The sequence below is a fragment of the Heterodontus francisci genome, chromosome 33 (assembly GCF_036365525.1).
Source record: "Heterodontus francisci isolate sHetFra1 chromosome 33, sHetFra1.hap1, whole genome shotgun sequence".
In the NCBI taxonomy this organism is placed as follows: domain Eukaryota; kingdom Metazoa; phylum Chordata; class Chondrichthyes; order Heterodontiformes; family Heterodontidae; genus Heterodontus; species Heterodontus francisci.
Genome location: NC_090403.1, coordinates 16,477,653 through 16,494,625, shown reverse-complemented (window position 1 = coordinate 16,494,625; position 16,973 = coordinate 16,477,653). Strand labels below are relative to the sequence as shown.

General features: G+C 45.3%; 1 protein-coding gene across 1 annotated transcript in view; it reads right to left on the bottom strand.

Moving 5' to 3' along the window:
* gfap (glial fibrillary acidic protein) overlaps positions 1 to 16,973 on the bottom strand; it is a 58,792-nt gene that overhangs the window by 15,518 nt on the left and 26,301 nt on the right. The window contains exons 3-5 of the mRNA XM_068012926.1: positions 12,248 to 12,308; positions 4,756 to 4,851; positions 623 to 784 (exon numbers count right to left, since the gene is read on the bottom strand). Of these exons, the coding sequence (XP_067869027.1) occupies positions 623 to 784; positions 4,756 to 4,851; positions 12,248 to 12,308 (319 nt within the window). The remainder of the gene's footprint in view (positions 1 to 622; positions 785 to 4,755; positions 4,852 to 12,247; positions 12,309 to 16,973) is intronic.

Here is a 16,973-nt window from a genome sequence, read left to right as displayed (position 1 = left end):
CCTCGGAGTCAGACGGTAGTGGATTCAAGGCCTAATCTAGAGACATGAGCATAAAAACTAGGCTGAACACTGAGGGAGTGCTGCATTGTCAGAGGTGCTGTCTTTCAGATGAGATGTTAAACCAAGGATAGTTAACGTTTCGGGTCAGTGACCCTTCTTGACCCGAAACGTTAACTCTGCTTCTCTTTCCACAGATGCTGCCAGACCTGCTGAGTGGTTCCAGCATTTCTTGTTTTTATTTCAGATTTCCAGCATCCGCAGTATTTTGCTTTTATGTTAAGCCAAGGTCTAATCGGTCCTCGCAGGTGGATGTAAACATTTCCCATTACATTATTTTGAATGCAGCCAGGGAGTTCACCCCAGTGTGCTGGCCAATATCAATCTTTCAACATCCCTAAAAGACATTATCTGGTTATTTGATTCATTGTTGTTCCTCGAGTCTTGCTATGTACAAATTGTTCGCCATGTTTTGACATTACAACAGGGACTACACTTCAATGCTGTAAAGTGCTTTGGGGTGTCCTGAGGTTGTGAAAGGCTCGTCATAAAAGCAACACTTTTCTTCTTTTCAGAGTCAGGGCTGGAAGTCTTTACTGTGAGCATCGGGGCAGAACTCACTTACCTTGGACTTGTACCACTCCTCAGCCTCCTGCAAGTTCTTGCTGGCTACTGACTCATACTGAATCCGAATTTCCTTGAGGGCAGCAGTGAGGTCAGGCTTGGCTGTGTCCACTTCAACATGGACCTGCTGCATTTGCACCTGATCCTGCAGTTCCCGCATTTCCTAAGGGAGCAAAAACAGGAAATGGGTAAGAGCATCAGTCAGACAGTTCCGTGCCCAGGGACCCTGCCCTCACCTAGGGCACTCTGTGCCCAGGGACCCTGCCAATTCCAAAGGGTGCTCTGTCCAGGTACTAACCCTCCCACCGAAGGGTACTCAGTGCCTGGGGACACTGCCCATTAGCTCTCCAATACAAATTTCCCTCACCTGTCCTTTTTTCTTTTTTTTAAAATTTGTTCGGGGATGTGAGCATCGCTGGATAGGTCAGCATTTATTGCACATAGATAATTGCCCTTGAGAAGGTGGTGGTGAGCTGCCTTCTTGAACCGCTGTAGGTCGGCTTTGTAGTGGTTTGATACAACTGAGTGGCTTGCCAGGCCATTTTAGAGGGCATTTAAGAGTCAACCACATTGTTGTGGGTCCGGAGTCACATGTAGGCCAGACCAGGTAAGGACGGCAGATTTCCTTTCCAAAAGGATATTAGTGAACCAAATGGGTTGTTACAACAATCGGCAATGGTTTCATGATCACCACTAGACTAGTTTTTTAATTTCAGATTTATTAATTGAATTCAAATTCCACCATCTGTCTTGGTGGTATTCAAACCCATGTCCCCAGAGCATTCACCTGGGGTTCTGGGTTACTAGTCTAGTGACATTACCATTCTGCTATCATCTCCTGCCTGGACACCATCAGTGTGTTCAGGATCACCTGGGTACCATCACTGTGGATGCTTTAACTTTCTGTAAGGGCAATGACTGCTGGTAACATCCTATCTCCTCGTGCAGTGTACCTGATCCAACCTCCACCCGATCGGTGGTGGCCAGAATCAGTTCTTCACCGTATTCTCTGACTAAGCCCACACAAAATTCCACCCTGGCATCAGCCAGTTTACATAGTGGACTGGCAGAGCCTCATGTTCCCTGGCCTGCCTACTGCATGTAACTGTATCATGGCCCAAATGCTTGAGAATGCGGTAGAACCTGGGGCCTAGGTATGTTACCATGGAGACACCAATATCCACAACGTGAAATGCTATGATGTGCCCATGATTGATAAACGTGATGGTCCAGATACCACTGTTGGTAATATTAGATAACAATACTTAATGGATTTTCTATGATATTCTACTGCTATTTTAGTGTGGCAGTGAGGTTGTATATTATACATGAGTTAATGTCGCTGTTAAAAATGTGACAGGGAAATATCCATCAGGGAGTTGCTCACAATGCAGATTCCTCTACTTAGGAGATATCAAATGCAGATTGGGTGACCGCTATTTGGAACACTTCTGTTCAGTCCACAGGAGTGACCTGAGATCTGTCATTTTAATTCTCCTCTCGACTCACACTCTGACCTCTCTGTCCTCGGCCTCCCTCACTGTTCAGTGAAGCTCAATGGATGCTCAAGGAACAGCACCTCATCTTCCAATTGGGCACTTTACATCTTTCCAGACTCAACATTGAGTTCAACAGTTTCACATCATAACCTCTGCCCTTTTCTTCCTCTTTTTGCGTTTTTGGGTGTCAGCTGTTGGTGATGATTCTGCTTTTCCATTGTACCTTTAACATTATAAACCATCCCGGGATACTTCACTGGAGCATGATTAAACAAAATATGACACCGAGCCACAGATGGAGATATGAGGCTGGATTTTCAGTCAGGGGTTGGGAATTGGAAATGGCGACTGGTTCCAGGTCCCGACCCTGCACGGCATGCTTTAGGCACACCCACGGGGAATTTCATTTCTTCAACCAATTAAAGGCCAGGGAGCGGGCTCACCGTCCAATCAGGGCAGACTCCTGATGCTGGAGGGTCAATGGGAGGCCAGTGATCAGCAGCTTCTCTGGCTGATGTGGGAGTTGCCGATCTGAAGATGGAAAAAGAGGAAGGAGGCCAGGTAAGGTTTTTTTTTCATTTTGAAACTGACACAGCTGCCTGGCCATGATCCTAAAGGAGCAACCCCTCCAGGCAACAGCCAGCGACCACAGCTGTGGCCCCATGGCCACTATGGGCCGGGGTGGGGGTGGGGAATTTCCCTTATGTGATCTATCGACCACCCCAACCACCTCATTTCCCAAACTGAGCCCACCATGCCTAGGCCGAAATTCCAATAGGAGTGTGAATGGGACCTCAATAGGCCCCGTAATTCACAATGATTGGCCTCAATTGGCTGCCTGCCGTTTCCAGGTGGGGAGCTGATTCGCTCCCGAGCCACCCTCATTCAAAATGGCCCAGGGTCAGGATCGTGGCAGTGAACCAGCAAGGAGCCCAGCAGCGCCACGTTGCTTCCCTGCCCGCCTCCGATCTGCACCCAGCGCATTTAAAAAATCCAGCCCATTAGGTTGGATAGCCAAAGGCTTGGTCAGAGTGGCAGGTTTTAAGGAGCGTCCTCAAAGGAGGAAAGCGAGGTAGAGCAGTGGAGAGGTGGAGGGAGGGAATTCCAGAGCTTAGGGCCTGGGCACTTGAAGGCACAGCCACCAATGGTGGAGCAATTAAAATCAGGAATACTCAGGAGGCCAGAATTAGAGGAGAGCAGATATCTCGGAGGGCTGCGAGGCTGGAGGAGATTATAGAGATAGGGAGGGGCAACAAGGCCATGGAGGGGTTGGAAAACACGGATGAGAATTTTAAAATTGATGCATTGCTGAACTGGGAATGAATGTAGATCAGGAAATTCTGGTGTGATGGGCAACAGGACTTGGTGCGAATTAGCACACGGGAAGCAGAGATTTGGATGATGTCAAGTTTCAGGAGGATAGAATGTGGAAGGCCAACCAGGAATACATTGGAATCGTCAAGTAAAGAGGTAACAAAGGTGTGAATGAGGGTTTCAGCAACAGATGAGCTGAGACAGGGGTGAGGTTGGGCGATGTCACAAAGGTGAAAATAGATGGTCTTAGTGATGGTGCAGATATGTGGTTGGAAGCTCATCTCGGGAGCAAATATGAAACCAAAGTTGTGAACAGTCTGGTTCAGCCTCAGACAGTTACCAGGGAGAGGAATGGAGCAGGCGGCTAGGGGACAGAGTTTGTGTTGGGGACCAAAGACAATAGCTTCTGTCTTCCCAATATTTAATTGGAAGAAATTTCTGCTGATCCAGTACTGGATGTCAGGCAAGCATTTAACAATTTAATGTCAGTGGAGGAGTCGAGGGCGGTGGAGGTGAGACAGAGCTAGGTGTCGTAAACGACATGTGAAAACTAACGCTGTGCTTTCAGATGCTGTCGCCGTGAGGCAGCATGTAGTTGAGAAATAGGAGGGAGCCAAGGATAAACTTTGAGGGACACCAGAGGTAACAGTGCAGGAGCAGAAAGAGAAGCCATTACAAGTGACACTCTGGATATGATTAGATAAGAATTGAACCAGGTGAGAGCAGTTCCACCCAGCTGCATGACAGGCATTGGAGGAGATGATGTGTTCAACTGTGTCCTCTCGACATATCTTTTGTTTCTTTACTTGTCTCATTACCATCTCCTTTTGCCTTGCATCATCATCCCTTTTGTCATTTAATCTCTCTTGCCTTTCATCCCATCACAGGCCTTCCCTTTTCTCCGTTGCTCCGCTCCCCGCTTTCCCGCCTTGTTTAAAAGCTGTTACACCTCTAAGTACTCAGTTCTGATGAAAGGTTAAGCCTGTTTCCCTCTCCACAGATGCTGCCTGATCTTCTGAGTATTTCCAGCATTTTCTGTTTTTATTTCATATTTCCAGCATCTGCAGTATTTTGCTCTTGTAATAGTCATTGACACTTTGGTTTTCCTAGTGCCAAGGCTGAACCCTGGCTTTGCGGATTCACAATTTAGAATTTCCATTAGATCTAAAGAGGCCCCCGGTTAGCTCTTTAAACTTCAGTCAGATCTGGTAGGTGGCCTGTTGGTGTGAGGGGGAAGGAGCTTGGTCACTGTGGCCAGAGTCCATTTGGATCCTGGTCACTCGCTGCTCATTCCCAACCATCGTGGGCAGACTGTCCTTACCTCATCGTGGACTTTCTTCAAGAAGTCGATCTCATCCTGCAGGGATTCAATTTTCCGCTCCAGGTCAATTCGAATCAAAACAGCATCATCGACATCCTGGAGGAATGGAGGAGGGCAGGGTTAGAAACACCATTGAGTAATCATTTAGAGTGTGCTCAGAGCCCCAGCGAGGAGCTGCCTCCTAATGGGCTTTCTAAACCCCACTGGTTTCAGGAACAATGTAGGGGGAAAGGGGATTCAGAGGAGAGGGGTTTCAGTGAAGAGGGGCTAAGAGGAGATTCCACAGTGGGAGAGAAGATTCAGAAGAGGAGAGGGACATTTTAAAGGTGGAGATGGGTTTCAGAGGGGATAGGAAATGAAAGCCCAGAAATTACTGTTGTTGATTTTATCACTAACAGTAATTTGCAGACAGGACCGTTCAGTCAGGCTCTACACACTTCATCGGCCTGAAACCTGAAATGGTGCCCAGGGTCTGTGGGGACACTGCCAATATTGAGCCCTGTGGTTTCAGAGCATTTTGCTGTTCCCAGCCTGTGTCCACACACACACTTTCCAGCACCAGTTAATGGTTTGTGATCGGGAGCTGGAACCCTGCCTGATTTTTTTCCTCTACCTCCCTCACCCAGGGGACCCCCACTGCTGCCCTGGTTGGGATCAGATAACTCAGCACAGATCTGGGCCCCACTGGTTTGAGCGTGTCTCTGTACTTCACTGGGTGGTGGGGTAACTCACCAAGCACAGGTTGGGTGGTGCAGTTATAAGAACATAAGAAATAGACAAGAGTAGATCATTCGGCCCCTTGATCATGGCTGATCTTCTGCCTCAACTCCACTTTCCTGTCTGCTCCCCATATCCCTTGATTCACTCAGAGATCAAAAATCAGTCCATCTCAGCCTTAAATATATTCAATGATGGAGCATCCACTGGGGTAGAGAATTCCAAAGATTTATAACCCGTTCAGTGCAGAAATTTCTCCTCATCTCAGTCCTAAATGACCCAGGAATGAATCTAGTGAACCGTCACTGTACTGCCTCTAAGGCAGTATGGAGACCAAAATGATGTACAGTACTCCAGGTGTGGTCTCAGCAAAGCCCCTGTACAATTGTACTCCAATCCCCTTGCAATAAATGCCAACATGCTATTTGTCTTCCTAATTGCTTGCTGTACCTGCATGTTACAGGGGGCAGGTTGTTCAACCTTGCCCGTCTAAGAGCGAAGTCCAAAGTACGGAAAGTCCTCATCAGAGAACTCCTCTTTGCTGACGATGCTGCTTTAACATCTCACACTGAAGAATGCCTGCAGAGTCTCATCAACAGGTTTGCATCTGCCTGCAATGAATTTGGCCTAACCATCAGCCTCAAGAAAACGAACATCATGGGGCAGGATGTCAGAAATGCTCCATCCATCAATATTGGCGACCACGCTCTGGAAGTGGTTCAAGAGTTCACCTACCTAGGCTCAACTATCACCAGAAACCTGTCTCTAGATGCAGAAATCAACAAGCGCATGGGTAAGGCTTCCACTGCTATGTTCAGACTGGCCAAGAGAGTGTGGGAAAATGGCGCACTGACACGGAACACAAAAGTCCGAGTGTATCAGGCCTGTGTCCTCAGTACCTTGCTCTACGGCAGCGAGGCCTGGACAACGTATGCCAGCCAAGAGCGACGTCTCAATTCATTCCATCTTCGCTGCCTTCGGAGAATACTTGGCATCAGGTGGCAGGACTATATCTCCAACACAGAAGTCCTTGAAGCGGCCAACATCCCCAGCTTATACACACTACTGAGTCAGCGGCGCTTGAGATGGCTTGGCCATGTGAGCCGCATGGAAGATGGCAGGATCCCCAAAGACACATTGTACAGCGAGCTCGCCACTGGTATCAGACCCACCGGCCGTCCATGTCTCCGTTATAAAGACGTCTGCAAACGCGACATGAAATCGTGTGACATTGATCACAAGTCGTGGGAGTCAGTTGCCAGCATTCGCCAGAGCTGGCGGGCAGCCATAAAGACAGGGCTAAATTGTGGCGAGTCGAAGAGACTTAGTAGTTGGCAGGAAAAAAGACAGAGGCGCAAGGGGAGAGCCAACTGTGCAACAGCCCCAACAAACAAATTTCTCTGCAGCACCTGTGGAAGAGCCTGTCACTCCAGAATTGGCCTTTATAGCCACTCCAGGCGCTGCTTCACAAACCACTGACCACCTCCAGGCGCGTATCCATTGTCTCTCGAGATAAGGAGGCCCAAAAGAAACCTGCATGTTAGCTTTCTGTGTTCCTTGTATGAGTACACCAAGTCTCTCAGAACATCAACATTTAGAAGTTTCATGCCTCTAAAAATAATTCTATTTTTCTATTCTTACGACCAAAGTGAATAACCTCATACTTTCTCACATTAGACTTCATCTGCCACCTTGTTGCCCACTCACTTAACCTGTCTGTATCCCCTTGCAGTCTCTTTGTGTCTACCAGACAACTTACATTGCCACCTAGCTTTGTATCGTCAGCAAACTTAGATACATTACTCTCAATCTCTTCATCTAAGTTATTAATATAGATTGTAAATAACTGAGACCACAGCACTGATCCTTGCGGCACTCCACTAGTTAGAGTCTGCCAACTTGAAAATGCCCCATTTACCCCTACTCTCTCCTTCCTGTCGGTTAACGAATCCTCTACCCACGGTAATATATTACTCCCAACTCCACGAGCCGTTATCTTGCACATTAACCTTTTGCACCTTAACAAATGTCTTCTGGAAATCCAAGTATATGACATTTACTGGTTCCCCTTTATCTACCCGACTAGTTATCTCCTCAAAAACCTCTAATAAATTTGTCAAAACATGATTTCTCTTTCGTAAAATCATGTTGGCTGTGTCTGATCATACTATGATTTTTCCAGTGCATCATTAAGACTAGACACCAGCATTTTCCTGACAACTGATGTCAGGCTAACTGGCCTATGGTTCCCTGTTTTGTCTCCCCCTCCTTTCTTCAATTGCAGTGTTATATTTGCTAACTTCCAATCCGCTGGGTCTTTTCTAGAAGCTAGGGAATTTTGGAAGTTCATAACCAGTGCATCCACTATCTCCGCAGATTCCTCTTTTAGAACCCTAGGATGTAGGCCATCAGGTGCTGGGATTTTTTTGGCTTTTAGTCCCTTAATTTTCTCCAATACTTTTTCTCTGCTAATATTAATTACTTTAAGTTCCTCACTCTTATTATCCCCTTGGTTACCCTCTATTTCTTCTACTGTGCAAACAACCACAAAATATTTGTTCAACATTTCTGCCATTTCCTCATTCCCCATGATAATTTTTCTTATCTGTACCTCTAAGGGACCAATATTTACTTTAGCTACTCTCCTCCTTTTTAAATACTTGTATAAGCCTTATAATCTGATTTATATTCCTGGCTAGTTTACTGTCATATTCTATTTTTTCCCATTTTTTGGTTGCCTTTTGCTTGTTTCTAAAACATCCCAATCCTTAGGATTACTACTATTTTTCGAAGCACATGCAGCACCATTCTGTGACCTGGCCGTGTTGGGCCACTTTTTTTTTACCCTGGTTGAAGGTTCCAGAGTTCTGGCATTTACCAGGTTGCAGTGCTGGCAGATATTGCACTGAAAGCCCCTTCAGCCACCTTAGAGCTTGCACTCCTTTGGGAGAATGGCACTTCTCGCACTTTGTTTCTCTATTCATCGTGGTTTTCTTCATTGCTTTTGTTTGAGTTGCTGTTGGTTTCAGTTGTGCCTAGGTTTTATACTTTTGGATCTTCTATCTTTGGCTTGTCGCCACATGCAACTTAAATTGGCACAGCCACAGTTTGAAAAACAGGCATCTCAGAGGAGCTGAGGTCTTGCTGTACCTACCCTTTCCCAGCCACTGTGTCTACAGAGCAAGGTGTTCCTATTCCACCTGAGGAGATCTAATTTTGTCTCCTGGGGTTTACAAAACAGCAATCGCAAAGCTATTTCATCTCCTGAATCCAGAAAAGTCAGTGGTGATCCCGCCCCCGCTAGGCCTGGGGATCTAGTCTGGATTTTACGGTCCTCAGGCCCTTAATTGGGTTTAGGGCGGACTTCCATTCCATTGAGACAGGAATGCCAATCAGCAGGCCAGCAGCTCTTAGTCTCAGCAGCGCCACTGGGAGCAGTGTCCACTGCTGGGACTGCAACCCAGTTTCTACAAGAAGAGGAAGATGACCCCAATTTGAAGATGAGCTTTTAATGCCTCGCCTGGGGTGATCGATTGGGCCACGGCGAGGCAAGCGAGGGTCAATTGGGGGGACAGGGGCGTGCTGGGCATTGGGGGTTTGGGGTATTGGAGGCAGCCCTCCAGGGTGCCTGACCAGGAGGCAAACCCCCCACCCCCCAACAGGCTGTCAGAAAGCCGTCTGCTTTTGTCAGGTGGCTTTTCTCAGACCTGGGGCGCCCGACCGGCCAAGGGTAAAATCCCCGTGGCCTGGGGCAGGCGGGCTGGTCTTCACCGGCGCTGGTCTTCACCGGCGCTGCCTTGTGTAAATTGACAGCGGAGACGGGAACAGGTCGGGAAGGGCACACCGAGCTTCCCACTCCATTTTACCCACCCCCCCCTCGCCAACATCCCGCTCTTTGGGGTCGGTGTAAAATTCCATCCCTTGTTGTAAAAGAACCTTTAGGGATGAATGACATAATATGATAAAATTTTCCATTATGTTTGAAAATGAGGTAGTTCAGTCTGAAGCCAGGGTGTTAAATTTGAACAAAGGACATTATGAAGGTATGAGGGGCAAATTGGCTGAGGTGGATTGGGAAAATACATGAAAAGGTATAACAGTACATAGGCAATGGATAGTCTTTAAAGAATTATTATATAGTTTACAGCAACTATACATTCCTTCAAAGCACAAAAACCCAAAAAGTAGTCAGTCAACCTTGGATAGCAAAGGAAGTTAAGGATTGTATAAGATTAAAAGAAAAGGCCTAGAAAGTTGCCAGAAATAGTAGTAAACCTGAGGATTGGGAGGATTTTAGAATACAGCAAAGGAGGACCAAGAAACTGATAAAGAAAGGGAGAATAGAATATGAATGTAAACTAGCAAAAAACATAAAAACGGACTGTAAAAGCTTCTATAGGTACGTAAAAAGGAAACATTTGGCTAAGACAAATTTGAGTCCATTACAGGCAGAGTCAGGAGAATTTATAATGCGGAATAGAGAAATGGCAGAGAAGCTAAATGATTACTTTGTGTCTGTCTTCACTGAGGAAGATACAAGAAATTTCCCAGAATTAGAGATTCAAGGGATTAGGGAGAATAAGGAATTGAAGGAAATTAGTATTAGTAAGAAGGTTGTATTGGAGAAATTAATGGGGCTGAAGGTTGATAAGTCCCTGGGACCTGATATTCTACATCCCAGAGTGTTGAAAGAGGTAGCTATGAGAGAGTGGATGCATTGTTGATCATCTTCCAATATTCTATAGATTCTGGAATGGTTCCTGCAGATTGGAAGGCTGCAAATCTCACTCCACTGTTTAAAAAGGGAGTGAGAGAGAACACAGGAATTACAGACCGGTTAGCCTTATATCATTCATTGGGAAAATACTAGAATCTATTCCAAAGGATGCGATAAATGAACACTTGGATAATAATGATCTGATTGGGCATAGTCAACATGGATTTATGAATGGGAAATCATGTTTGACGAACTTTTTGGAGCTTTTTTGAGGATGTTACTGACAGAATTGATATAGGGGTGGCGGTGGACATGGTATATTTCGATTTTCAGAAAGCTTTTGATAAAATTCCCCACGGGAGGCTGGTTAGCAAAATTAAAGCACATGGGATAGGAAATAATATACTGGCATGGATTAACGATTGGTTAACAGGCAGAAAACAGAGTAGGAATAAACAGGTCATTCTCGCGTTGGCAGGCTGTGACTAGTGGGTTACCGCAAGGATCAGTACATGGGGCCCAGATGGTCACAATCTATATATATGAATAAATGTGGGGACCAAATGTAATATTTCCAAGTTTGCAGGACACAAAACTACGTGGCTATGTGTGTTGTGAGGAAGATGCAAAGCGGCATCAAGTGGATTTGGCCAGACTTAGTGAGTGGGAAAAACATGGCAGATGGAATATATAATGTGGAAAAATGTGAGATTATCCACTTTGGTAGGAGGAATAGATGTGCAGAGTATTTCTGAAACGGTAAGAGATTAGAAAGTGTAGATGTACAAAAGGACCTGGGTGTCCTCATCAATAAGTCACTGAAAGCTAACATGCAGGTGCAGCAAGCAAGACGATTTGAGTACATGAGTAGTGAAGTCTTGCTTCAATTGTTGAGAACCTTGGTTAGACCGCACCTGGAGTACTGTGTGCAGTTTTGGTCCTCTTACCTTAGGAAGGATATTATTTCCACAGAGGGAGTGCAACGAAGGTTCACGAGACTTGTTCCTGGGATGGCGGGACTGTCCTATGAAGAGAGACTGGGGAAACTGGGCCTGTATTCTCTAGAGTTTTGAAGAATGAGAGGTGATCTCATTGAAACCTACAAGATACTTAAAGAGATAGACAGGGTAGATGCTAAGATGTCTCCCTTGGTTGAGGAGTCTAGAACCAGGGGACACAATTTCAAAATAAGGGGGAAATGACTTGGGACAGAGATGAGGAAGAAATTTCTTTAGTCAGAGGGTTGTGAATCTTTGGAATTCTCTACCCCAGAGGGCTGTGGAAACTCAGTCATTGAGTATGTTTAAAGTAGAGATTGACAGATTTCTAAATACAAATGGTATAAGCAGATATGGGGATAGTGTAGGAAAAAGGCATTGAAGTGGATGATCAGTCATGATCGTATTGAATGGCGCAGCAGACTCGAAGGCCTGAATGGCCTACTCCTGCTCCTATATTCCTATGTTTCCCACGGAAAGCAGCCAGGAGATGTGTATCACTGATTCAGGCCCCTACCCATTTCCCACAGCCTTCAGGAACAGAAAGGGGATGCACATCATTCATAGGCAGCTATTGAAAAGATTGAACGGTCTCAGGCTTAACCATTGTGCAGAGGTAAAGCATGCAGTGTTCCATCAACCCTCAAAAGACATTTCACAGAACTTCTCTTCAGTGACAATTTAATCCCAGTTGTCGACAGGAGGGAGTAGATTTCCTCTTTAGGCATCACATGGGTGAAGCGTTGGAAAGAAGATCTGTTGGCGAGGATTGTACACCCCTTACAGACCTTCTGGAATTTTCTTCCATTCAAGTATCTTAAGGTAGGTTCTAACTGCAGAGGTTTTCAATAATGTACCTATTCCACCCAATTCATAGTCCTGCCCACGAGTGTCCAATAAAGTGGCCCAGGACACAATCTTCACCATTGCCATGCACTTAAAATCAGCTATTGCAGACACTAATTCACCTCTCTGATATCCCTTCCCCTCATCCCCAGCATTTCTTCATTGGTGCACGCAGAGCCCCGTCAGAGATTTGACCTCTTACACAGTTTCTTACCTGTCTGTACGCAGATAAGTTGTTCTCAGCTTCCGTCCGCAGATTGATCTCATCCTGTAATCTGAAAAACACAGTTTGGGGGGTGGGAGTGGTGGTGGGGGGAGCGATTTTGTTAAATCAGTTGAAGACCAAGTATCCCCAGCTACGACTGTAATAGTTCAGGCTACTGAAATAGTGCGTTTTGTTTCTCAATGGGAGCACAGTGTTTCCCCATGGACACACCTGGATCTTCTCACCAGTTGCAAATGCCCTTACTTACACGCTTTCTGCATGTGACCCAGGATCTCCAATCAACTACGTACGACCAGTTATCAAATGCCTTCTTAAAATCCATGTGCTTCTCATCCAATGATCCCCTTTATCAGTCACCTTAGCAACCCAACCACGGAACGCCATTAGGATAATTAGACGATGATATCTGATCACACCATCATGCTGACTCTACCTAATCAGATTACGCCTTTACAACTGCTCACTCACCCTGTTCTCAATAATGGATACTGGCACTTTTCCCACTGCTGTTGCTAAGCTAATATTTGCTGTGCCCCCCCTCCTCTTTGAATGAAAGAGCAAAGTTTGTGATTGTCTTAACCTCTGATGTTATATCTGATTCCAATGTGGTTTATAACCAACGTGCGGCTGAGATCCTTTGCCTATTTTTCAATGGAAACATCTGGATCAGCCAGCTTCTTACTCTTATCTTACCCTTTAGATCATTCTGTTCTTACTATCCCACGTTAGCCTCCTCCTTTCCTAATCTTCCCTTTATCTCTGATATTCTATTTCTTTTCTACTTTGGTGGCCAAGGACAAATATTCAGCTCGCAGTATCCACCATGTCCTTATCCTGCAGTATGATTATATCTGAGCCTCTTTATAAAGGGCCCCTCCTCCTTTCCCACTTTCTTTCCCTCATCAAACTCTCCACCAGTTACAAGATTTTCTTCAAGTTTTCTGTTTGTTTCATTCTACCCGCTGTCTCCTTGTGATGCTTCCTATGCCTCAACAGTCCTCATTCTTAGTGCAAACCTTTTCCATTCTTCTGTTGCTTAACACGATCCCTAACCAGTCTTAGTCTATTGGTGTACTGCCCCGACTGCTCTCCCTTGCCTTTCAGGTGTATATATGGGATTTAGAGCCTTAGAGCCATTTATGGAACAGGAGGAGGCCTTCGGCCCATCGTGTCCATGCTGGCTCTCCGCAGAGCAATCCAGTCAGTCCCACTCCCCCGCTCGATCCCCGTAGCCCTGCAAGTTTATTTCCTTCAAGTGCCCATCCAATTTCCTTTTGAAATCATTGATTGTCTCTGCTTCCAACACCCTTGTGGGCAGCGAGTTCCAGGTTATTACCACTCGCTGCATAAAATAAGTTCTTCCTCACATTCTCCCTGCATCTCTTGCCCAAAACCTTGAATCTGTGTTCCCTAATTCTTGTACCATCAGTTAATGGGAACAGTTTTTCTTTGTCTAACTTATCCAAGCCTGTCATAATCTTGTACACCTCTATCAAATCTCCCCTCAATCTCCTTTGTTCTAAGGAGAACAACCCCAGCTTTTCCAACCTAATCTTGTAATTAAACCACCCCCTCCCCCCAACTCTGGAACCATTCTGCTAAATCTCCTCTGCACCCTCTCAAGGACCCTCACATCCTTCCTTAAGTGTGGTGACCAGAACTGGACACAATACTCCAGTTGGGGCCTAACCAGAGCTTTATAAAGGTTCAGCATAACTTCCCTGCTTTTCTACTCAACATCTCTATTTATGAAGCCCAAGATCCCATGTGCTTTGCTAATCTATCAATATGCCCTTCGAAGAAAGATGCATATGCACCCACAGGTCCCTCTGTTCCTGCACACTCTTTAGAACTGTGCCATTAAGTCTATATTGCCTCACCCTATCCCTTCTGCCAAAATGCATCACCTCACACTTGTCTGTATTAAATTCCATCTGCCACTTGTCTGCCCATTCTGCTAGCCTATCTATGTCCTGTTGCAGGCAGTTCCTATCATTCTCGCTGTTTGCCCCTACTCCAGGTTTGGTGTCATCGGCAAATTTTGAAATTCTAATCTGTATTCCAAGATCCAAGTCATTTATATATAGCAAAAAAAGCAGTGGTCCTATCACTGACCCTTGGTGCACTCCACTGTCTATCATCCTCCAGTATGAAAAATAACCATTTACAATGACTTTCTGTATTCCGTAAGCCAATTTTTTATCCAATTGAATGCTGACCCTCCTATTCGATGAGCCTTAATTTTGTTAACTAGCATTTTATGTGGTACTTCATCACTTTGTGATCCACTAGTTACCTTCTTGAATAAATTCCATTCTTGGTCCATCAAATCACAAACTAATAATCTCTCCTCCATTATTCCAACCAATTCCTTTTGCAAAGTTAGCCTTGTTGAAGCCAAAATCTTGGCTGAGGGGAGAAAGGAGTCACAAGTCAACACCACATGAATGGTTGAGTGGTTATTTGCTGTTTCTGGGATTTTGCTATGCACAAATTCACTTCTGTGCTTGCCTAAACAGTACTGGGATTTTAACTCCTGGCTGATAAGCGTGAAGATTAAGCAGCCCAGAAGCAGGAAGCTGGCACTTAGCTTGGGCACAAGGATCTGGAGGGCTCCATGGGTGGGAAAGTTAGTGCTTGCCTGGGCTGTAGTCCTTGCAGGACACAGAGAAATTTGTCCTGAGCTTTTGGGGGTCTTCATTTCTGCTCCGGTGGATATTATTGGTTTGATTGGGGAGTGGGCAATTTTGCGTAACCCAGTCCCTAGCATCTTGTCTTTCTGTGGTTCCAATATCCCAGTACACTGGTGCCCAGTCTTGTCCTGATGCAGTCAGGTCTCCAGTTGCTACATTTCATCCCCAGTAGCTCCTAAATTCCTCAATTTTAATACTTCTAGCATTGACTATAAAAACAGCTCTTGGGGCTTTTTCTTCACTCTAAATTCCCTCACCTATTAGTCTCCTTGCCTCAGTTCATTCACAATTTTTCTTTACTGCAATTAAACTCGCCACCTCCATTACCCAACCTTTCCCCTTCCTTCCATGCTGTCTATTTGAAATCTTCATTTATCCCTTTGTAAAGTTTTCATTTACCAGTTTAAATCTGTCCCCACTACAGTGGATGTTCGATTTAGTGGGGCAGCACTTTATATCACAGGTAGGTTTCACAAGATTTCTTAAAGGAGTCTCTCTTTCTTGTGGCGGATGGAGATGCAGAGCAACATCAATAATTTCACATTCAGGTGGTTAAGTCAGATAACTGCAGCAGGAGGAGCGGAGTGTGTCACTGTGATGCCTCCTTCGTGTTTGTGAATTGGGCATCAACTCGTTATTTGTTCCATGGTCTGTTATTGGGTGAGCACAGTCACACACTGGAGAGTTTTTAATTTTTGGTTGTGCATCAACTATCCACATCTGCTGTGGTTTGTGCAGTTGCAGGTTAGAGTTGCCCATGAGTTTTGCAGAAGGTGTTCGAAGAAAATAAAAGTTCTTCCATTGATTTACAGCACAAACTGCAGCAATGTCATTCACAGTGAAATAAACCCTTTCCCAAAACATTATTGCAGTGAAAATTTAATTTTTCCCTTTCCTCCTGTGCTCAACTTCAGGTGGACAGGCCCTTTAAATTATATTAACATAAAAACTGCACTTTAAAGGAATGCTTCTGTGATTTTTTTAGGCTTAAGTGAGCACTTGCTGTTTTTATATTCCCTCAATGTCCAGTAACAGATGGGCCACTCCCAGGCCTCCTACACACACAGGCCCCGTTGCTAAAAATCCCCTTCTTCACTCTGATCGATTCACTGCTGCTGCAGAGAAACAGGATATCTCTATTTTTATCAATGGCTCATTGTGCCTTTGGTACCATCCCCCTACCCCAGCCCTGCCACAGCTACGGTTGACCCACAGCTCCAGGATGAACTATATGGGGCTGCTGTTGAATAGGCTGAGTCTAGGGTTTGCCCAGGGCTGCCCTCTGCTGGTAGATATGCTGCTTCTTCCTCTGGGACTTGTAACAGAGAATCATGGCTGATGGAGCATGATTTTACAAACTGTAAAGCTTTTTTAATCACTTATCTTCATAGTCATCAAACGTAAGGATGTTAGAGCTGTGTACTGAATCACTTTCCATTTCAGGTATTTAGTGTCAATCACTCCCAAGGCAGGTACACCATCGGTTATATACAAAAAAAAGACTTACATTTATATAGCATCTTTCATGACCACCAGACATCTCAAAGCACTTTAAAAACCAATGAAGTATTTTTGAAGTGATATTTCACTGTTGTAATGTAGAAAACGCAGCAGCTAATTTGCCCACAGCAAACACCCACAAACAGCAATGTGGCAATCAGTTTTCTGTGATGTTGATTGAGGGATAAATATCTGCCAAAACACTGGGGATAATCCTTCTTCAAAATAATGCCATGGGATCTTTTACATCCACCTGAGCAGGTACATGGGGCTTCGGTTAACGTCTCATCTGAAAGATGGCACCACTGACAGTGCAGCGCACCCTCAGTACTGCATTGCAGTGTCAGCCTTGATTTTTGTGCTCAAGCTCTGGAGTGGGACTTTGAAACTGGAACCTTGTGATTCAGATGTGACAGTGCTACCAACTGACACCTTCTGACAGAGTAAAACTCCCTCTACACTGTCCCAGGGCAGGTACAGCACAGGCTAGATACAGAGTAAAGCTCCCTCTGTACTGGGTT